This window comes from Mya arenaria, chromosome 17, assembly GCF_026914265.1.
Source record: "Mya arenaria isolate MELC-2E11 chromosome 17, ASM2691426v1".
Lineage (NCBI taxonomy): Eukaryota > Metazoa > Mollusca > Bivalvia > Myida > Myidae > Mya > Mya arenaria.
The window spans coordinates 48629331-48654490 of NC_069138.1; the positions used below are offsets into that span (position 1 = coordinate 48629331).

Here is a 25160-nt window from a genome sequence, read left to right on the forward strand (position 1 = left end):
TCATGGTTAGCCCACTCACTGATATTATCAAGCAAGCTGAAGTACATACTATACAGTAAGTGGTGTCAAAAATGACACACCATGATGCATAAGAGCATACACTTACTAAACATCACCAATCATTATATCTCTTGTAATCTTCTCTACAATAATTAACACAAAATGCCACAGACCTGAGTAAATTTTAAAATTCATAATAATTTGGTATCTTTATTATTTAAACATACTATAAATAAATTTCAAAGAATTAAGGCAGACTTTTCTACATAAGCATCTGATTCAATGTAAAACATTTTATTTTATAGAAATTTAAAATCCCTTTTTTTTTTTTTACAGAATTTAAAACCTGCGGCGAGCTGACAGCCCTGTTGAGAATCTGTAAATAAAAGAATCAACGCATAGCAACTGTTGCCATGGAAACAAAACCAGTGACAACAAAAAACACAAGGTCAAGATACTGTTAATTTCACATGAGTATATTATGTTTGTTTTAACGCTGACCAATCCTAATTTCCTATAATTTGCAATAAAACTAACAGTCTGGATAAAGTCGTGTCACTTAAAGCAAAATGTTCACAGGGAAATTAAAGCTGTAGTGATTTCAATTGGAATGAATTTACTGCCTGTGCATTCCAAATTGAGGAAGTCTCCGACTTCATATATAAAATGATGAGTTTAGAGTAAAGAAAAGCCTCGTCAATGTTGCAAAATTGGAAAATAGACCCTCTGTCTATAATAGGCAATGCGTGTACGGTAAATTGTTGTAGAGCTACAGTTGTGCAGATCTGTTTTTCAAGAAATACCCTGCTTTTAAAAATTAACAAAAACTGTGTATACAAATCCTATGATTTTGGGTGGAAAATGAACAGTTTTTCACAAGGGAGAACCAAACAGCCTTTTAAAAGCAGTAAATTGCACCAAGAAAAATCACTGAGCCAGTACAGAGAGTTTTTCTATCACAAATTATAACAAAAAGAATGGCAGTCACCTACCTTGACTAGCTTACAATGGACTCAACACTATCAGATGATTTGCCCCAATTTTCCGACTTCATTCAATTGATTACAAAATTAATGACATTAAAATAGTCAAAATTCTAAGTGTCTTAAAATTTTGTTACTTACCTTTAATCTCTGTGCAAACATATTAATTTAGCCTTTAAATAAATCAAGCCATTTTTTCACATGCTAATCTAAAATGCACAAAAGTATATTGGTGCAAAAGTTAATATGAATTCGGCCTTTTAAAACTAAATTTGTGCTACAAACAAACAGCGACAATCCAGTTTTTGCTAGTCAGTAAATTTAAGCCTAGAATTTAAAATACACTTATTACTGATACAAAGTGTTACCAATTTCGAACGTAATTCTGATTATCAAAATTTGAGAAGAGAATGGACAGCCCCTTACCATTTTTTTTTGAAGCGGCATTCTACTTTCCATCATATGACTCAGTGTCCCTCTCCTCAGCCAATCAGATGCCAGGATTCCGTCATGCCTCACTGAACAAGGAAGCACCTGCAGCACTCCCTGACAGTCTGCCTGTAAACCCTGCTATCTAGGTCACAAGGGTCAAACAAGAAAGGGGAGTAACTGTGATTGTTGGACTGATACCTAGGCAGTTATCTGGGGTGAGGCAGGTGATGAGGTGTTGGGCACAGGCTTGTGTCGCAGCATGAACCCGCAGGTCCTGGGCCAGGTTGTATACAGCCTTCACCTGGTCTTCCACAACCTCCAGTCTGAAAGACAACAAAGGAATTAAATAATTTCCAGTATCAAATAACAGCTGTAAACTTAACCATCAGTCTTAATAACAAATAGGAGCTACAGGAGGAACGTCACAAATGCTTCTCATTTGGTCTTGTCAGTGATAGCCTTTTGACCTCTAAGTGTGATCTTGACCTTTGAGGCCAGAGCATGACACACCTTTCCATGCTGCTGTACATTTACTGTACAATAGTAATGAAAGGATGGATGCATAGAAGGCTGGAGCGTGCAACTACTATATGCCTCTGTTCCCGTGCATAAGAAGCTTGAAATAATACAAGTGTGAACAAAGCTCTGCATTTTGCCTGGTTGAATTGGTAAAGTAGACATTATACCCTCCGCACAGTAACAATATTTTACATAATATATTACTAACTTAATACGATTTTCTACACAAGTACATTATTTTGGAATAACTGAAGATTTCAAAAAAACAACTTAAGTCTGAATAACATTACAGCATACTTTTGTTTTTCAATAATTGAATCACTTGTCACTGATACTGCATTTTGATAACCTTGAAAGATAAATCTCTAGAGGTATCTGGTAGTACTTGCCAAAATCTGTCAAAACAAATTTTACTGAGGCCACAAATGATAAATAGTTTGTTTCGCCATACACACTCACAAAAAAGACACCAGGAACCAAAAGATTTTTCAGCCACTCTGTTGGTCATAGACTTTTTTTATTTATTAAAAAAGAATTAAGGGGTAATATATTAAACAAGAGCTGTCACTGTAAGTCACGAATGCCCCCGAAGTGGTACTCAAGTGTGAGCTAGGGACATGGGTCGCTCACGCAACACCTTCTCTTGGTATGTTTAACACAAAGTTATTTCAAAATTTGTCCATACAAGAGAAAATTACAGTCAGTACAAAATAAATTAAGCCAGACGCCATTATGTACGACAATTCAGTTTTAATATGCCCAGCTTCAGAGGCATAAAAAACACCTTACATTATACCTTCTCACCCCTCAAATTGACACCTGGTCAGGTAACGCCAAACATCTCTTAAGTGTGGCCTCATTGCATATTTCATAATTTGAAGGACTTTTGTAACTGACTTTTAAAAAATTGCACCCGAAAATACTTATATGTCAATTACAATGGTTTAAGGATTGATTCTTATTTCTGTAAGTAAAAGACCAAATGACAGACATAAACAAGTTATGTTAAACATATTAAGACAATGAGGTCTATGAATGCTTACAAAGTATTTCCACATGTTAGATTGGCGGCCACTAATCAGAAGAATATCAATGTATGTAATCATTAACCCAATTATGCCCTCTCAGAGCAGAAGAGTAAACACAAGTGTGCCCTAACACATGGCTAGAACAATGAGTATGTAATCAAGTAATCATGCAGTATTAATCAGACCTAAAAAATGGCTTGTTTTGGGTAACCCATTGCTACCTAATAAAAGCCGCCGAACCAAGTCATTTAAGAAAAAACGAAGATCCCCCCAACTTTTTTTTAAACATAAACTGTCATTAATTTAAAAAAAATCCATAACAACAGCAATAAATATGAGTGACATTTGCAAGAAATAGCGCTTTGCAAGAACTTGATCTCGACATTAAACAAACAAACCTACCTATCCTACCAAGTTATGTCAGGTATATATATATGTTACCCTAAACAAACATCTTTTTAGGCCTGACCATTAGAGACAATTATTTTCTGTGAAGTATAACAATTTTTGAATAACAGATACTGCTTTGAAAATAAAGAATCAATACCAACAAAGTATGTCACTTTAATGAGAAGAAATATTGTAGAGATTTGAATATATATGCATAATCATGTTTACCATAATAATTTAGTTTACATTTTAATTGTGTTTTAGTAAGCGATGTGCTCCCAATAAGAAAACACCAACTCTTTGAGTTTTCCCTGAATAAGATATTTTTGACAATTGTTATGCTCAAGTAGAACTGAATTAGTAAATACAGACACCGCGAAAGACTTCCAGCTTTTACCAGACAGCTTTTTTTTAACCCTTTAATCTTTAGCTTTTATGAGGTTGCAGCACATTTCTCAAACTCCAGCATTTTAAACTATGTTTGCATTAGGTAAAAGATGGCAGTGATTTGTGATCTCTGTAAAAAAATTGTATTACAAAATATAATTACATGCAATAATTAAGATTTAGAGAAAACTTGTTCCTATACCTGCCAGTATAAATGAAGTCGAGCAAGGGTTTGAAGCTGTCCCATGATATATCTTTCAGCTTGTACATTTTAATCGTCAGCCTCTCCTCATCATCCTGCGCTTCAAACAGCTTAAAAAAGTAAGAACTTGACGAAGCCAGCACCGCCCTGTGTATCCCGACTTCGTGCTCACCAACCAACAACTTGGCGTCACAAAACTGGCCCCGTTTATGCATCTCACGCAGCTGGTTTAGGACGTTTCTTGTGTGCGAGCTGTCCTCAAATACAAGAGGCTCCTTCTGTTCCTTCTCCTCCTCAATACTCGACGATGAAGGCGTTCTTTCCAACATTGTGAGCTTGTGTTTAATAAGATATCACTTACACCTCCAAAAACATGTAGCGTAATAATATCAGATTACACCCTTCTGACTGTACGCCTCTTCGGTAACCACAGTTGTAACTGCTAGAGTCTCGAGTCTTTACTGGGTCTGTTGCAGTCCTCCATTGGCAACAGAGAACTGAAAATGGACAAAACTTATGTCACACCCAAGTAAAATTTACACCACCAATGTATTCAAGTTTTCCTATTAGTCTGTAGCCAACTTGAATTTCTTCCAGGAAATACCAACACTTGTGGGAAAAATAATTCCCTGACTTTTCTGTTGATCAAATGATCATGTTTTTCATTGACTGTAACAATAACCTATTCTTACCATTATAAGAATTATGATTTGTTTCCTTCTCAAAACTATTAAATTTTTATTTTTCCATATTCTATATATATATTCATTAACTACAGGAAATTGTAATGTTGTCTACAAAACATCAAAAGAATTGACCCAGATACCACATTATATCATGTAATTACCAGGAGAAATTGTGTAATATCTTACATTAGAAAACAGCAGTGTAACAGTAAAAAGATGAAGAGATAATACATTATTACAACCATGAAATTAAACCATGCACTTATAGCCCTTAGAAAAAAATCAAAATCTACGGTAACTGTTTTAATATGTAAATTTTAAGAATAAAATACAACAATTTAAAATTGAAACTTACAAACTTAATGTTGTGCATGATGATATATCAATATGCAATCCTATCAAAAAAACACACGCAATATATTCACACAAATATGAACAAAGCAAGACAGCTGTTTATGTTAAATTTATGCATGCAATTTCATTCTTCAAGTTTTATAAACAGCTATTCAAAAAGGTTAAAACTGATGCACTATATAAATTAATGATCTGATTTTTATCTATTCTATGACTTCACCATTCAGGCCACACCAAATTAAATTTGTGTTTTACTGATTTTGGCAGGAAAAGGGAGCAAGGGGATACAATATGGCTTTCTTCTAATATTACTCATATTTAAAATGACAATTTAAACAAATATAAAGATTCTCCTTCTATGCCTATCATAGCTTAGGAAAATTCCAACAAAATATTCATTCTATGTAATATTCCCTCTCAGTTTAGTCTTCAGGAACTTTTCAGAGACATTTGTGTTGCAACATGGCTTATCAAGAAGGTGTTCAGAAGCTTGGCATTATTTGTTAATATCTTTGGTGACAATTAATTATGTTTGTTGTTGTTTTTTCTGAAAAATTTGTTCATTAAATAGATAGAATAACTTTGAATGGCCTTAGAATCATTTGAATATTTCTAAAATTTAGAATATTATTAAAATGTGTTTAAGTACAGTGTCTGTGTGTTGTAATATAATACAATATTTCATGTACAATATATCATAATCAGTTTAATCTTTTTAGTTTTAATCCTATGATTCAATGTTTAACCTATATTAATTCTGATTTCCTGATTAATACCGTAAATGTCCTATTAAAGGCATAAGGCAAGTGTCTTTTTGAGAACACTGCATGCTAAATAAGAACCATTTTCCCCCATTCAGCAAACTCTAATCAACTTTATTTCGATGATCAGTCATTTATAGAGTAAAAAGTTTAAAATACCAGCTATAACATTAATGTCAAATTTACCTGTAACCTAGACCCAAGGCGGGTTGAAAACCTGCGATTGACCAAACAGTGTTCAGGCCAAAAAAAATGGTTTGGTTTGTAACATCCTTTCCACAAACAGGTAGGGTAGGTAGGCTTTTTATTTTATTTTTTATTAGGAGTTCATTATAAGAATGTAATTTTCATGCTTTTAAAATGGTGTTAAAGCTGCACTCTCACAGATTGCACGTTTTGACAACTTTTTTTAATTTTTGTCTTGGAACGAGTCATTTTTTGCGAAAATCCATGGAAACCAGTTATATAAGACTGCTGACAAAAAAAGCAGATCGCAGATTTTTATATTTAAGTTCAAAAATTGATGTTTAATGCATTTTTCTTAAACCGTTAGTAACGGTTTAAGCCATAAAACATTAATATTCGAACGGAAATATGAAACTCGACGATCTGATTTTTTGTCAGCTGTATTGTATCACTGGTTTGCAGATATTTACGCAAAAATTTGCTCTTTCCAAGACAAAAAATAAAAAAGTTGCAAAAATGGTCTGTGAGAGTGCAGCTTTAAAGTAATATTCTGAATAAAGCTTTAAAGGTTTTAAACTACATATATATTTATTTATACTTTATATATTTATACTTTATATATTTATTGAAACGCAGACTAAAAAAATAAATTATTAAGTAGGGTCAGCCCCCCCCCCCCCCCCCCCCGAAAAGATTCCTGGTGCGTTTATTAGGACATACTCATTAAAAAGTATATTTACATTATCTTACTAACAACTGTGTGTTTTAAATATCATAAGATAAAACTAACATTAATCACCCAATATCAATACTTAAATCTTTCTCAATATTGTAAAGGTTTCAAAAAGTCTATTGCATTACGATCTGGACTTCAAAAGGCTTATACAAGTAACAATAAATAGACCAGACCTTGAACAAATACATTTGGCATTCTAACTTCCTACAAACCTCAATTTGTCCTCAACATTGTTCCTTATTAGATAATGTTTTTGGTCAATGAGTTTGTCTTTTTCAAGAGTATTAATTCCTTCCCATATTCGATCAAAGGGTAGTTATCATCAAAGGGTAGTTATCGATGTTCAATGCATATCTATATCAATGGTGTTTTAACATTTTCATCATTATCCTAGGGATCCTGTATTTCGATGGAAACAACCACTTTTGGTCCAAATTTGTAGGTATTCTGTATCTTATTTACATTCTGTTACATGGGTGCAAAGAAGCTAAACCGGTTTCTTTGATAGGACAGCTACCCTGTGATCTTTCCCAAAAGTAAAGAAAACTAGTTTAGGTTTGAATGGGAAGTAATCACTGTGTAGTCTATTCATCCACTCCACTCTGTCAAATTTAATTGATTACTACCTAGCATAGATACAGGTTTCGAATTTAACTTTGAGGAGCACTCGCAAAATTTCGCAAGTGCATTTTGATGCAACTCGCAAAATGAAAAATCAACTTGCAATTTTGAAAAATCAACTTGCAATTTTATTATTAATTATTATTATAATTTTGTCTAATTAAAGTAGAAATTTACACCTAGACATATTATGCCAGACATATTATGAATATTAAAAAGTATCAATCTTGAGTGACTCGACTTCTGGAACTTGTTGTTGGCTTATTCTATTTAGGGGGTACGGAAAGACTCATCTGATGCTGGCAGCTTTTTGATAACAAAGCTGTCCAATAATTTGACATTGTTCACTTTGTATATTTATCCCGCCATTGGGTCATTTTATACCCATTCGACAAGCACGCTACAGATTTCATTAAGTCTATAAGTATTAAAAACAATAACATTATAATTTTAATAAAAAAAGCATCAGTATATGTAGCGTGGATACTTTGGACCATGAAATATATCGATCAACGAAGTCTATTCATTTTGCCAGTTGGGCGAAAATATATTCAAAGGATGATGGGATTTACATATAGTGCGCAAAAGCGCTAAATTTAGCCAATGATATAGCTAGGTGATTTTGTCATTCGTATTCACTTTGTATTATGCACGCCTCGGAGCATCCCGGAAAGATTAGAGATAAAACTCGGCCTTTTCCATATTTGTTCTATTTTTGAAACTTACTAGAGCGTGATTCCGTACTGTATTCTTTATACTGGTAGTGTAAACATGCCACCTATAGGCTGTTTACACTCGACTACGTAGTGGAGTTAAGTTCATGTTTATTCTTCTTTCCTTTTAACATTTTGTGGTCTAGAAAAAGCCACTTGCAGAATTTTGCGAGCTTGAATAAAAGTCACTCGCAATTTGCAAATGTCGCTCGCATTTTGCGAGTATGCGAGTCTAAATTTGAACCCTGAGATAGCTTTTATAATAGCCGATTAGATAGACGTGTTGATTAAAACAAAAGATTCTTTTATTCAACAAGAGCCATCGTAAGACAGCGCGCTTGACTACGCCGCTTTGACTTAAAATACAATAACGATGTAATAATACCAAGTTTGGTCTCTCTATGTCAAACCTAACTAAAATTATTCGATACATAAGGTGACTTTGATGCTGCCCTCCCACCAGCCCGCCCAAACAATGACACAAGTCATTCAAATAACTTGATTTCCAGTTATGAAAATGTGGTTAAGAATATACAAATATGCCTTTCAAAGGAATTAAAAAAAAAATAAAAAAAAATAAAAAAAAATCAAAAAAAATCAAGGGCCATAATTTGTATTTAGGCTTAAAACGGAGTTATGTTTCTTGTTGTAAGATGGTCATAAATAATTTTGAATTTTATTAAGTGCATTTAATGAACGGTATAGAAGTTTTTTTTATTAAAATCCCAACTTGCCCTTAACTTTTACTTGCCTAAAACTTTAACCCAAGTCAACCAGGGGCTGTAACTAGTATTAAGGATATGGAGTTATGTAACCTCATTGGGTGATGGTCCTGAACAATTGTGTGAAGTATTAAGTCAATTGAATGAAGGGTATAGAAGTTATTAAACAATATCCCAACCTGCCCTAAAACTTTAACCTAAGTTCCATAGTCAATCAGGGGCCGAAAATTGTATAAAATATAATATGGAGTTATCTAACCTCATTATGTGATGGCTCTGAATATCTGTGTGAAGTATTAAGTCAATTGAATGAATTGTATTGGAGTTTTAAGTGAAAATCCCAACTTGCCTTAAAACTTTAACCTGCACTAAAACTTTAACCTGCCCTAAAACTTTAACCTAAGTCAATCAGGGGCCATAACTTGTATTTAGGATAATATGGAGTTATGTGACCTCATTGTGTGATGGTCCTGAACAACTGTGTGAAGTATTAAGTCAATTAAACAAAGGATATAGAAGTTATTAATAAATATTCCAACTTGCCCTAAAACTTTAACTTAAGTTCCATAGTCAATCAGGGGCCATAATCTGTGTAAAGAATAATATGGAGTTATCTAACCTCATCATGTGATGGCCCTGAACAACTGTGTGAAGTAATAAGTCAATTGAATGTAGGGTATTGGACTTATAAATAGTGATGTTCCGATGATCGATTATAATCGAAAATCGATTGGTTGTCCCAAAAGTTGGCAACAATCGATTGTATATGGTCATAAGCGATCATCGGTTCATTACCGCCTATTTTCTTTTGCTTTATTTATACATTTGGAGCTGTTCATTTTTTATCGTTAAACAATATGGCTGACCAAGCGCCAAATCTCGAAGACGAAATATTTCCCTATCCTGGAGGCAAAGCCAGATCGAGAGTATGGACTCACTTCGGCTTCAACAAAAAAAGCCAGGCCCACATACCAAAGAAAATCTAGATATGGATTATGCCGTGTGCTGGCTTTGTAACAAGAAATATGCAAACAAAGGTTGGCTGTCAAACTTTTCCTTTCGTTCTAAATACAGACTGTTTTCTTTTTGTTTTGGCAATGCAATTAGCACGTTGGAACATTTGATACGATGGTCAGAAAGAATGTTCGCTTTTTTTTTTCAATTGATCAGTAAATTTAACAAAATTTAATTAAAATTGAAAATGAAATATAGCTGTCAAATTCACTCAAATTAGTGTTGTTTAAGCTTGCCATGCCTTAAGAAGTTAAGTTAATGAACCAGTAGTTATTTGGTTGTGAAAATGTTTTACATGGTCTTGTTACTTTTTTTGTTGTTTGTTCATTCAGAAATAAAACTAGTAAGGCCTAAAAAAAAAATTTGTTTGGTTAGGGTTACATCCTTCTCAAAAATAGGTAGGGTAGGTAGGCTTTTTTTTAATTTTTTTTTATTAGGCTTTATATAAGAATATCATTTTCATCATTGGAGAATGGTGTTAAAGCTATCTTCTGTATAAGCATTTAAGGTTTAAACTACATATTGAAAGCAATTAAAAAAAAAACAATTTTTTTTTTTTTTTTTTTTCATTTTTTTTTTCAAACTGACTATAAAAACGGTAGGGTCGGCGCCTATTCTGTAGGTAGGGTCAGGTAACCCGAACCAAATGTAATTTTTTTTTAGGCCTAATTGATTTAATGCATATGTTTGCATTAGGTGTTGTCAACAAACCACTTGGGTAAACAAGGCATGACAGTTGTACTATATGACAGTCTACATTCCGAGACTAAGACTTTGATGCAACATAAAACTCAGACTGTAAAGTGAAGCAGTTTGATTATTACAGTATTATTTTGGCTCATAGTAATAAAAGAAAAAACAACTACTTCAAACATGGTACATTTACATGTATAACATAAGCTTAGTTTAAAATGATTATGAGTTATTAACTTATTGTACAAAATACTACAAATACTACTACATTTAAGGTATACTTAGAAATGGTCAAACCGATTGTACTATCAATAATCGGTTACTTGAGTGGAACCGATCATCGATAGTAAAGCTGGAACCGATTCCCATCACTACTTATAAGTGAAAATCCCAACTTGCTCAAAACTTTAACCGGACGCCGACGCGGGGGCGAGTAGTATAGCCCACCTATTCTTCGAATAGTCGAGCTAAAAAGGTTTGAAATTGGATGCCTTTCATAATGTTCATGGCTTTTTGTGCCTTTGAACTTCATTTATGTCTGAGATCTTTTTATTCCAATTACTGGCAATTGATTTCAACTCCAGCATTAACAACAGTAATGATGACTCCATGCAGGGATCCTGATAACACTAAATTTCATTAAGTCAGGCTCGGAGTGCTCCCAGTCAAAGTGTACCAATGAGACACAATAACATTTGGCAGAAAGTTAAGTTCAATCAGAAATTGATTAACGTAAAAATATTATATTTGCAGTTTATTTCGCAAAGGAGGTATTTTTAGTCCACACGATGATTTTGTGGTTTAAACATTTTTCATAGACAAAATTGATGTGCATTCTATTATTTTGTATTGAATTCTTTATATTTTGTATGAATACAGATCTGCATATACACTAGATTTTAACCATCCAGGCATGCAAAATAATGATGAAATTGCAAAAACCAGCAAACAATGAAACCCTGTTGTGTACACAAATGAGTTTCAGACACATGATCCACTCATTTCATCATATGATTAGAGTTCTAAACTTTTTGTGAATTTTTGAATTCTTAAAGCAGCTTTATAATATTGTAATATACTTATAAAAGTATTAAACTTAAGAATTTAAGAGCTTTTTACACCATGCTAAGGCCAAATAAAAAATAGGTCTGTTTCAGGTTACCCGACCTACCCTATTTTTTCCCGCCGACCCTAACCATTTTTCCCTGAAAAAAATGTGATTTGGGTACGAAAAGCATTTGTTACGAAATGTATGTACGTAAAGTTGACAATATTAGAGTTGGATTTCTGAATGTATTTACCTTAGAGTTCGGACACCTTAAAATAAATAATTTTTTCGTTCTCCGAATTCATAGAAAATAACCATTTTTACATTTTATCTACATGTATGGCAATTCTACCTTTTTTCTTCATGTCTGCATTTTACCACTTATTAATTTATCCGTAGTTATCAATGGTTGTTACCTATAAGTGTAACTCCTTCATCAAGTTAATTAAAATCCCATTCAACACCATTTTATACATGCATTGAAATGAATAAACACCTTTTATGGCTTCAGATCAAACAGTCACATTGTGTGATGTCACATAACTCTCAGTTATACCCAGGAGGATCTCATGGAGAGCATGGATATTGCTATGCAGGATTAATGGGTCTGGGTGGTGTTTTTGATTGTAACTTAAGTATTGCATTTCTAACTTTAATTCATCACATTAAATAGTTACCTGTATCATTGAATGTGTTGACTTTTATTGTTCTATTGATGTTTCAATGAGTATAACTGTACGATTATTGCTTCATAAAGTCTATATTAAAAGTGTGGTACAAGTTTTAAAGTTTATTGGCGGATCGTTTTACAAACATGTCATGTCTGTGTTTTCTTAATCTCTTGATTGCCCTTTTTGTTTCTTTAATCCTCCATTAAATATATCACACATCCTTTTCAACAGGCAATAAATCGTTTAGGATGGGTAGTAACTAACTAACTTATCACAGTGATGTATACGGTTAGGTAATCTAGCCAGGCATTGAAGATCAATAATTTTTGTCTGTGAGACTTTAGGTTACAGTCGATGTCCTTTGGGTGTCCGAAAATTAGGTACCTAAAATAAATTATTTTTTAAAATAATAATGGATGTCCGAATTTTTAGATTGTCCGAACTCAAAGGTGAATTACGGGTAGTTTGTGCTTGTGTGGCAGGTATATTTCAATTCTTGAACTAAATTTTCTTGTCAGATACAAATGTGTCAGATACTGACTTTCGGATTGATATGTCAGACTTAAGTGTGCAATTTTGGCAATAAATCCTGCATGTTACTTGTTCTTCAAACTTGAACCCCCAGGTCCTCTTGACACCAATGAGGTTTCCTTGGCTGATGGCTTATATGGTAAATTTGCTGTCCCACTCTTCATGTAATTATGTTACAGGGAGGTTAGCATTCTACAGAGGGGGATTGAAAGCAAAAGGGTGCATAAAGAAAAGTAAAACCGTGGAAAGTCTTAAATAATAGAAGAGTGGTGTACCATAACTTACTGGTAGTTGAAATCCAACCATCATTGTCAAAGTATTTAACCAGACAAATAAAGAATGTTTCCTTTGAAGCATGGAACATGTTTAAAAACTACTGATAAACCTGAAAATTGATGATTTATTTTTGTTACTTTCTGAGTCAACAGTTCAATACAGAATCAATATATCAAAAAAAAAAATATAAAAAAAAAATAAAAAAAATATTCTGACCTACCTACCCTATTTTTTTTGGCAGCGTTACCTGAAACGCACCTATTTTCTTATTTGGCCTAAGGTATCTGAGCTCATGCAACGTGCAATAACGGTCGCAACCAGCATTTTTAACACGTTCAAGAGACTAGACTGATTTGGTCATCAATTGACGAGGTTGAGTGTTCACTCTGAGTCAGCCACATGATTGAAGATGCATCACATTTGCAATGATGAAATTATACATTCATGAATTCATTGTCACATTGTGTCTAAATATTTTAAATCTATGAATATTATGCCCTTCTTTTGTCCCAAATCCCTACATGACTCTAAGGACTATACTGTCAGATCAGATAACTATTTAGAATAAACTTCATACCATCAGCTACTCAATGCTAAAAATGTTTTATGCTTAACAAGAAGCATGTAAAGATGGGGTGAATGACTGCTCTACTTTGTGGTAAACCTTTCAAATGTTGTCATAAAAATCATGGCAGACTGTGAGTAGTGAGTAGCGTGTGGTTTGACCTTATTTTGAGACAGTGCACTTTAAGCACTGTGAACTCCAACAAGCAGTGCATGATGATAACACACCAGATCATGAGTGTAGAAATGGTAAAAATAAATTTCATGATGCAGTTTTTAAACTCAAATTATTTTCAAGGCTGTTTGAAAGTTGTACTCACACAGATTTATCGTTTTTGAAAGTTGTACTCGCACAGATTTATCGTTTTTCCACCTTTTTTTATTTTTTGTCTTGGAACAAACAAATTTTTGTGTAAATATATGCATTTCCTTTTGAAATCTAATGTTTTATGGCTAAAAGCGTTACTAATGGTTTAAGAAAAATGCATAAAACATAAAGTGTTGAACTTGGATTTAAAAATCTGCAATCTAATTTTTTGTCAGTAGTCATGACTGGTTTACATGCATTTTCGCATAAATTAGCTTGTTACAAAAAAAAAAAAAAAAGTTATCAAAATGTTCAATCTGTGAATGTGCAGCTTTAAAGCCTTATATGAATAATCTGTTATTCTTTCAGAACCGAACAAAACTAAAACTCAGACTGCAAATTAAAGCTAAAATATCTTATTATTTTTCTTAAGAGACCAATTCCAAAGAAAGATCTCTGGCAATGATTAATAAATTAAAACCTCCAGCAACGCAATACCTTAAAGAATGGTTTACCTGATTTTATTCCATTATCTTAAAAATAATAATATTGTTGTCCTTCACCAGGCAAAAACTACACGCCAGATAAGACTGTGTAGTGAATAAGCACACACTGTCTTGAGGTTGCTCATAATCTCGCTTACATGTGGGACAGTTCAACAGCCAGTCAGATCTGACAAGCATACAATGATTCAATATGGTTTGAGGTCATCAGAGAATAGTAATACTGAGGTCCATAGCTCAATGAGTGTTTTTTCTATAAAAAATATTTCATCTGAATAATTCTGATTTAGACTTTTAAATGAAAAATAAGATTCCCTACTCTAATGTATCAATTTTTAACATTTTTAGGCTTATAATGTAGCATATTTTTTAATAAGTTCTGAACATCTTCAAAATGTTTTTTCACAAAATCTTAATATTAATATAGACATTGAACAACTTTATTCAAATAAATCTTTGTCATAAGATAAAAAAACCAGGACTTGCTGGAATATTGCCAACTAAGCAATTAATTAGCCAATTTAAGTTGTTTACAAACATGGGGAGTGATAATACAACTATTTCCAGACTAATAGAGCAATGAAATGGTATTTGTGATAATTTTATACATATTAAAGCAGAAATAGGATAAAGCATGTGATAAAAACTATATCTGTCTTCATTGGTTGTTTATTTTACAGTCATGTTTTTGTTGTTGTTGTTTTTTATCAACTACATCCAAGTTTATTTCGATGACGACAAATTGACGACTAATTGGCAAGCAGTGAACGGCTAACAGTAAACGGTTTACCACTGTAGCCCATTGATGTTCACCCCTTAGTGTCTCTATGGAATACATGTTGGACCACGAACTGTCCTAATTATGGGTGTTGATATCGTTACATATAGAAGACGGATTGGAAGTTTTTGTCAAAAGGCGAGGCTCCAAAGGATTAAATATGAGCGTTATACCCCCTTTTGCAAAAGCAGTGACATTCATCTACAAACTTTTGTCTGCTGTACATGGGCTCTCTTCATGTGTGCGTCTATGCTTGGTGTCATAGCAGGGATACATTTCGTTGAAAATGCGGTCGACAACTATTGCGATGAGAACCCATGGTTTTGTGACACCTCTATTTACCCCACAAAATCTAGGGACACCATTTTCCGTGAGTTGCAGCAATCGGTAACGGATACATCTGTCTGGAAACTTAATATAAAGGACCAGTTACTATTATTGTGCGGTGACATTGAGCTTAACCCAGGTCCTGTTACAGAAGAAGGAGAAGCACGAATTCTAAATGCTATAAGTGGTATAATGTCCGAAATCAAAGCTGTTCAACATGAAATAGCTGGTGTTAAAACTGAAGTAAGGAACGTAAATGAAAAATGTGAGTTTGCATTGGCTGAAATAAAAGCAGTTAAATTCGAAAACAGGCGCCTAAAGGTAGAAATATCGAATATTAAAGGCGATGTTAATAGTGTTAGAGATTGTACTGAGACCTTACAGCAAGATGTTGACGAAGTACACAGGGATTTTAGTGAGAACATGTCCAAATTTGAAGATCTAGAAAATAGTATTGAACAACTCCAACGTGAAAATTTAAAGGCCAACATGCGAATATTTAACTTGCCCATCAGCGAGCCTATAACAACTGGATCCTTGAAGAAAGCGGTTATAGTGCATGTCCTTAACGTGGCCAGCCCTAGGGATACATGGATAAATGATGATATAAAGCAGATCAAATCTATTGGTGAACCTAAAGATGGCAAACAGCCTTTGACGCTGGTGACATTCCGTTACGATGATGACAAACTACGAATCTATAAAGGCCGTGAAGATCTACGGAAGAATGGTATTAGAATTGGCGACGACCTAACATTTAAACAGAGGAGTACATTAAAACGATTACAAGACCAAGGCAAGCGCGGATATTATTATCGCGGTAAACTAAATGTGAAGGATAACAATGAACAAATTAACGATAACGCGAACGGACGAGTATACAAACAAGCAAGGCGAACATTGCATGAAAATGTAGTGCCTGCCATCCATAATGAAAATGATTACATGCGACAAGACGCGGTTATGGCTATCAGTATGCATGATGGCGAAGATCAGACAGAACATACGGAAAGTGATTATATGCAAACAAACGCGGTTATTGAAACAAATGACCAGAATGGCGAAGATCAGATTGAACATATATAGGAATTCGGCCGAAGCCAAGACACAACATCTCTACACATTATCACCTGGAACATTGATGGATTATTAAATAAGATACTTGATGAGGAATTTATAAAGTTCTTGTCAAGCTTTGATGTAATATGTCTATTAGAAACGTGGGTCGAACATGAGAGCGACATTCCTTTATTTTCAAACGATTATAGCGTTTTTTTCTGTCCAGCTATTAGAAAGCATGATCATGGTAGAGCAATGGCAGGAATAGTAATATATTACAAAACGATACATAAAGTAAACGTAACAAGAATACACGGGGATTGTCTTTTCGCAGTATTTTTAAAAATAGACAAGTCCATGACGGATACGAATGACGACATCACATTATGTTTTACATACTTACCACCAGAACAATCACCGTTTTACGCGGGATTGGCCTATAAAGGTATTGAATTACTAGAAAATACATTACTTAACTACAATATCATGACAAATACACACTTCTTAGTTTTGGGTGACCTAAATGCAAGAACTGGGCTCCGTAAAGACTATTTGACTTTAGACAACTATGTCGATGAATCCGAACCGTATGCTGACTTTATTGATGATTCACATATCATTCCTAGAACTTCGAACGATAAAAGTACAAACACTTTTGGCCTTAATCTTATAAACTTTTGTAAAAACAATGCCATCAGAATTGCAAACGGGCGTCTACATAACGATAAGGATATCGGCGAGTTTACATTCATTAACCAAAACGGCAGTAGTGTTGTGGACTACTGCCTATATACGGATGACATTGTTAATATAATCGACGATTTTATTATAGGTGACCGAACGGAATCGCATCACTTTCCATTGCAATTGAAAATACGTATCCGTGACAGAAAAATATATAATGATAGTCAGCCATCACAAGAAAAAAAGTCCACAAAATATGTGTTTGATCCTGATCATCAACTTTTATTTGATACAGAATTGAAACTTGTATTCAATGACGAGTTCACCGTGACCTTTGAATCGCAAGTAAATGATTACGAGTTGGACATAGATATCGTTGTTAACTTATTTACAAAAGCACTGAAACAATGTAGTGAAGTTTGTGAACGTACTTTTGTATTTACTAACACTCGAAAGACAAAGTGGTTTGATAAAACATGCAAATCGCTTAAGTATCATAAACAGAAAATGTTACGTAAATTTAGGAGAGATAGGTCAGATATAAATTTGCAAGCTTACGTAATAGCAAGAAAGGATTATAAAGATCATTGTGACAAAAGAAAAAGAGATTTTAATGAATCTGTACTAAACGACCTGATAGATAATTGCAATGACACTAAATCTTTCTGGTTTAAATTTAAGCGTCTATTCAGCACTCGACGAACTGAAAATAATATATCTATTGCAGAGTGGAAAACGCACTTTGAAAATCTATTTAAAGACACTGATACGACGGAAAAGACATTTCCAGAAGTAACAGACATTGAAACTAATGAAATAACAGACACAATCTTAAATGCAAGCATTGGAGATGACGAAATTATTCGAGCCATAAAAGGGCTTAAAACTGGAAAAAGTGGCGGAAATGATGGTTTGGTGCCAGAATGCTTCATACACAGTATACATCATATTCTTCCATTGTTGAGTAATCTCTTTAACAGGATATTTATTACTGGAGTATACCCGAATCAATGGTGCGAAGCTGTTATAATCCCTATATTTAAAAAAGGTGATACAAACTCTACTGATAACTACAGGGGCATTTCGTTGTTAAACGTACTAAGTAAAATATATACTAGTATTTTATGTAAACGTATTACTTTTTATGTAAATATTTACAACCAGATTTCCGAATCTCAGGCCGGATTTAGAGAGGGATACCGCACTACGGACAATGCTTTTATTCTATATGCATTGGCACAACGTCAGTTATCTATGAAGGGCAGAAAGCTTTATGTGGCATTTGTTGATTTTCAAAAAGCTTTCGATTTTGTTGATAGAATACGCCTATTTAATATATTGTTAAGAAATGGCATTGCCGGACGACTATATTATGCAATTACTTCAATGTACAAATGTGTGAAAGCCCGAGTTCGCTCTCCAACAGGTGAAATATCAGACAGTTTTGATTGTCCCCAAGGTTTAAAACAAGGATGCATGGCCTCTCCTATACTCTTTATATTGTTTATAAATGACTTTATAAGCCTTATACAACCACCAAAATACAACGGAATACAATTTTTTCCAGACAGAACACTTATAAATTCTTTATTCTTTGCGGACGATCTTGCTATCCTAGCAGATACCCCATGTGGTCTCCAGCGTTTATTAAATGCACTCTGTGACTTTTGTGTCGAATATAAACTATTCGTTAACACCAAAAAGAGTAAAATTATGGTTTTTAAAAATGGGGGCATACTATCAAAAGCCGAAAAATGGTATTATCGCGGTGAATCAATAGAGGTTGTAAATAGTTTTACATATGTCGGCGTCACCTTAACGAGGCAGTTATCTCTACCAAAAATGGCAGGGGAACAAGCAAACAAATCAAAACGAATTCTAATATCTATTTTGTCAAAACTATATGAGTATGGCCAATTATCTAAATCTTCATTTTTTAAGATATATGATAGCAAAGTTGCACCAGTATTGTTATATGGCTCAGAGATTTGGGGTGTAGAACGATTATGTGTGGTAGAACAAGTCCACATTAATGCCTGTAAGCGCTATATGAGTTTACCACTAAAAACTACAAATGTTGCTGTATTAGGCGAGTGTGGTCGTTTTCCTATGTATATTGAATCTGTAAAGCGGGTTATTAATTACTGGATTAGAATTTTGAAGGTAGGAGATGACAGATATATTAAAAAGGCTTATAGTATGCTTATGATGGCAGACCAACATGGTCATAGGAATTGGGTGACATATGTAAAGAATATATTGCTTAGTTGTGGATTTGGATACGTTTGGTATAACCAAGAAGTATTGAATGAATCTCATTTCATTGCTTTGTTGAAACAATCACTTAATGACCAGTATCGCCAGGAATGGCATTCTTCTATTATAGATTCTGAAAAACTTAAATTTTACTCTTGTTTTAAATCAAGTTTGTGCCATGAAATTTACTTAGACTGCGTCAATATACGCAAATATAGAAATGCTCTTGCGTGTTTCCGATGCTCATCACATAACCTTGAGATTGAATATGGTCGATACTCTAATATTCATCGTGATCAAAGGTTTTGTAAATTATGTAAAAATGTTATTGAAACAGAATACCATTTTTTGCTCAAATGTCCTTTTTACTCTAATATTAGAAAAACATATTTACCAAGGAAATATTATGAAAATGCCACTTTTAACAATTGTATCATCTTGATGCGTACAAAAAATGAAAATTTGTTAAGGGATATTGCTATGTATATATACTTTGCTATGCAACATAGAAATACTTTACTACAAGCGTTGTAAAAATGTTATAAGTAAAATTAATACTTACCTCAGTAACTTGTGTACTTTTGTTCGGTAATGATATTAATTGTGTAACATCTGTAATTACTTGTGATCTCGGGGGCCTTTGAGATGTGTGCCTGACGTATCGGTGGGTACCACTAGATCAACCACACCTACGTGGGTGACGTCTCGATTACTTAGACGGGATGCAAGTTATTGCAGGGATGTTTCCTGTGCTAGAGTATTGTGTATAGTATTTGATTACAATGTGTACTCTTTAGATCCCTTCTATTTCGTTTCGAAAAGGTATTTAATGCATGCTACACATTCGAATCTGTATTCCGACTTGCACTTCTTTATTTCTTAACTCTTTAGCTTTCGTGTTTTTTTTGTGTGTTTTTTTTTGTGTTTTTTTGTTTTTTTTTTTGTTTTTTTGTTCTTTTTTCCATTCTCTTGTTGGTTTCTTGTGGGATTTTTCTCTCATTTGTTTGTTTTGTAATTGTGTTTGTATTATATTGTAAATTGTTCAACCGATGTTACCATTGTTGCTTTTGCACATTTGTAATATACATATTTGTTGTCTTGGGCCGGTGGCCTTTAGCAAATAAAATATTGAACTTGAACTTGAACTTGGGTTATTAAAAGCCTCCACAATACAAACATGGAGGTCAAAGCAAATGACCTTTCTATCAAAACAAGTGACAGTGTTACTTCCATATATACATATATATATATATTAGAAAAAGATGCCTCTATTGCTGTATACAATTTGCAGCTCTCAATCTGGTTCCATATGTGCTAAAACAAACCTGGATTAAGAAAAAAACACACAACAATGCCATGAAAGGAGGTTTTTAATGATTGGGCCAAAAATCAGAAAAATGGTTTGGTAAGGTTTAGATCATTTTCAAAAACAGGTAGAGTAGATAGGCTTTTTTTATTAGGCTTTATATAAGAATGTAATTGTCATCGTAAGAGAAAAGTGCTACCTATTAGAACTAACACACTTATAAGAATATACAAAAATATATATGTATATATATAAATGTATATTTATTAACTCCAACTGACTATAAAAACTGTAGGGTCAGTGCCAATTTCATAGGAAGAGTCAGGTAACCTGAACCAAATGTATTTTTTAATGCCCTGAGTGAAGAACTTCAGCCTTCATTGTGAGATTCAGTTTCAACTGTTTTCCTATTTTTAGTTACAGTGACATTAACCTTGACCCTAGGGGCCCCAAATGCTTTTCCATGAAAGTCCCCCATAATCTCATTCTACATACCAAGTTTGGTCACTAAATGTCAAACCTAACTAAAATTATTCCATATCATAGGAGAGCAACATCACCCTCCAGCCCAAACAATGATGAGCATTAATCTTATAACCTAGCTTCACAAACTCTTCCTTTATACCAAGTGTGGTCGCAATAAGTCAAGCCTAACTAAATGTATTCAGAACAAACCGTTTTTCTATTTTTATTTACAGTGACCTTGACCTTGACCAAGGGCCCCAAATGCAATCCAATGAAAGGTCTTCATAAACTTTTCTTATAATATACCAAATATGGATGACATCGGATTCTATACATAGCCATATGACCTTTCACCTCTAAGTGTGACCTTGACCTTGAACCGATTGCACTCTGCACATCATCTCAATAAAGTGAACATTAGTGGCAAGTTATTTAAAAATCCTTCAAAGGGTTCAAGAGATATGGAGCCAACACACATGATAGCCTTATAACATTCATATGACCTTTGATTTCAACGTCAGACGTTGACTTTGAACCCAGCTGGTTGAAACACGCACTCTGCACATTGTCTTAATATAGTGAACATTTATCATCAGTTATTTCAAAATCCTTCAAGGGGTTGAAGATATATGGAGAGGACACAAAAAATAGTCTAATTATAGTCATATGACCTTTGGCCTCAAAATCTGACACTGACCTTGAACCGAGCTGATTGTAACATGCACTCTGCACATTGTCTCAATATGATGAATATTTGTGGCAAGTTATTACAAAATCCTTTAAGATGTTCAAGAGATGTTAAGCGGACAGAAATTGTAATCATATGACCTTTGACCTCTAAGTGTCAGGCGCGTAGGAAGGAAATTGACATGGAGGCCGCAGAAGGGGTGGGTTGGGGATGGGTGTCCCCTAACGTCGAGATTTTTTTTCAATTTTAAGCATTGAAAAACTTGATTTCCAGTGAGTTCAGGTTTTATTTTCATGTTTTCATCTAAACCTTTCCCGGTTAAAATAGCTGATAGATACAAAACTATTATATTTAAGTAACGTTTATTCATATTTGTGCAGTCTCACAATGTATGTTAAATAACAAATTAGCGCAGTTTACCTCTTCATAGTGAAGCCATGAGTGACTTTGGAACCATTGCAAGTTGAATGCCATGTGTTCAGTTTTTTTAGTGCCAAAAAATCTCTTTGGAAATTTAAAACTTTTAAGCTGATTTGGAACGTCCATTTTCAAGTCAAACTTTAATGTGACGAGTTTGAAATAATACAGTAACATATTGCTGGCTTTTTAATGACATTTCTATTTTAACGAGTAATTTTAGTTATCACAATGAACTACAGTTTTTGAAAGATCAAACACGATACAAATATTTATTGTCCTATTGCCTCTTCTTCATCTCACCGGTCTTGAATAATCCGCCGACTGTTTTTACGCCATTCACACGCCAATTAGCTAGATGGTCACAGGTTTAATTATGACATAGTGACCTGTTTATTCAATATCGTGTCACACTGGTATTGATCTATATGCGCGAAGCTTTATTAAAATACGATTATTATGAAAATCGGTATCAAATATTCGTGGCCCCATTGTGGTCACTAGCCAGAAGAGGGGTTGACAAATAGACAAAATTTAGATACAGTAAAAAAAAATTATAAAAAAATGCCGCCAAAAGTCGTGAAGAAACTCATGTATTTTGCCATTCAACAAAATAATCACAATCATTATCAAGGCATCAAAGACGAGAAAAATGCAAAAACACACGATCTGTGACTGACGAGGACCTGATAAGCCAAACAGTGACATGGTTGACAAAAAAATATTCTATTTTCAAGGTTGTCAGTGTTGACGGACACTATGGGCCTGATAAATTATGCTGATACATGAATAGAAAATAGAATGTCATGAATATCAAAGTCAAATAGTTGGTAAAGCATGTACTATAGAAATTATCTAAACAGCTGAAAACATCAAAAGTTACCTTTTTAATGGAGAAATAGCAGGTTTGATACAACACATGGAAGTCGCGGTTGCTAAATGTCCCCAAATGTCAACAAGCACGTTTTGTCGTTTATGACGTCACTTAAATTAAACTAATCGATTAAAGGCAAAAGAACACCAATTAAATTGTTCAGATTTAAAGCAGTTGTTATTTCCCCTTATTCTACTTACCATTTAAGGGTTTAACTGTTAGAAGTTCAGACTATATGTGGCAGTGTCGGCCAGGGAAGTTGATTTGTTAGGGCTTGACATAATTACTCATACTCATTTTATCATAATTTCATACCTTGACCAATAATGCCATCCGAGTTAAATTTTATTAAGATATACCGTGTATCCCCTAGCAAGCGGAATAAAGCACCACACACAAATAAACTTGTACATAGTTGAGAGCTAAGTCATCGCAATCAGCTTTAACCAACGCATGTCAATCGTAAGACAGTAAGATTTACTGAGTTATTTTTGTTTCAGAGTATAAAGTGGCCATCCCGTCCCAATTAGCTGAATTGTGGTGTGTGGTGTTTAATTTTGTATATATGTGGTGTTCATACGTTTGTGTCTCTCGTTCATTGTCGTTTAGGACCCCTGATTGGTGCCTCTAAACAGGGTTTATTATATAACTTTTGACTCCCAGACTTGTCCCTACAGTTTTTTATTGTATTATCGGCCACGCCATGCGTCCCAACACGATTTAAACGACTTATAGGTGTATTCAATTGCCAAAAGGGACATGCACTGTAAATGACTGCAATTCCCCGCCACATGTCGACTTTCCTTACATATACTTTGGAAATTAGTAATGGTCTCGAAATAATGAATTTTACTAAAAAACTGGTCCATAAACTGTTTTCCATGGACATGCAACTCAAAACCTCTATTTGTTAAGGTTTAAAGACTGAATTTATGTAAAAGAGAATGAGGAATCGAACGTGTAAATTATTACAAGCGTTACTTTCATTATCGTTCGTGGGCTGATTACAAAGACGTTTGTGCTTCACAACACATAAAAACCGTCGCGAAGAATTTAATAAGTCGGCGCTCCTAATGTCCTGGCCTTGTTTTATAGACATTAGCGTTTTACGATAAATGACATAATAAAGAGGGGTTTGATTATTTTGTTTTGGGTTCCAGGAGGAATTCCATATTTAATGCGAATATACAGTTACATGTAGCTCCAATTATTAACCCGACGTCGGTATGACGTCGCTCGACATGTGATTCTGGTCATGACGTGGCCGACCAAAATCCTACGTCGAGGCGACGTGGGCAAATATTGACGTCCGTTCCACGTTGTTTAAGACGTATTCTTGTCGTGGGATACTCGTCGGGCGCCAGTCTAAAAGAATTTTCATCTGATATCTACGATGTTATCCCCGTATATGTGCCGGTATTGGTACACTGTAGCTTAATTGTAAATAATATATTTGATAAACTTGAACACTCTTAATATATACATTGAAAAGTTTATGAAAGATTTTGAACCGATTAGAAAAAAAGATCGTTCCCATGATATATACATGATATATATATATATATATATATATATATATATATATATATATATATATATATATATATATATATATATATATATATATATATATATATATATATATATATATATATATATGACCATGCTGGTGAAGTCCTATCTTTCTTCTTGAACACATTTATCAAATCCCTTGATTTTAATTTACTTAGTTCATTTCATGATTTGAAACTTCAGTTTCAAAATATCTCGAAAATGATCAGAAATATGTAATTTATGAAAACAAATATTAAAACTGTATGTAAGTTAGTTGCTTTGAGCTTGTGCTTATTGCCTGCATCTGTGCTTCTGGCACAGCGCTCGCGTCAGGTCGCAGTTTGTGGTAACAGCGGAGAGAAATTAATGTGTCAAAGTAATTAACGTTGGTTATAAAAGAAAAAAAGTTGATCTCAATTTAACAT

The 25160-nt window shown here is 33.9% G+C and overlaps 1 protein-coding gene across 2 annotated transcripts in view; it reads right to left on the bottom strand.

The window, feature by feature from the left end:
* Positions 1-23284, bottom strand: part of LOC128223900 (influenza virus NS1A-binding protein-like) — a 39091-nt gene extending 15807 nt beyond the window's left edge. The window contains exons 1-3 of one of the 2 annotated variants that reach the window (XM_052933354.1): positions 23191-23284; positions 3942-4438; positions 1614-1738 (exon numbers count right to left, since the gene is read on the bottom strand). In XM_052933354.1, coding sequence (XP_052789314.1) covers positions 1614-1738; positions 3942-4270 — 454 coding nt within the window. In that variant the 5' untranslated portion in view covers positions 4271-4438; positions 23191-23284. Of the gene's footprint in view, positions 1-1613; positions 1739-3941; positions 4439-14339; positions 14463-23190 lie in introns of those variants that run through there. The other variant, XM_052933355.1, reaches the window with a different exon arrangement.
* Positions 23285-25160: the final 1876 nt, after the last annotated feature.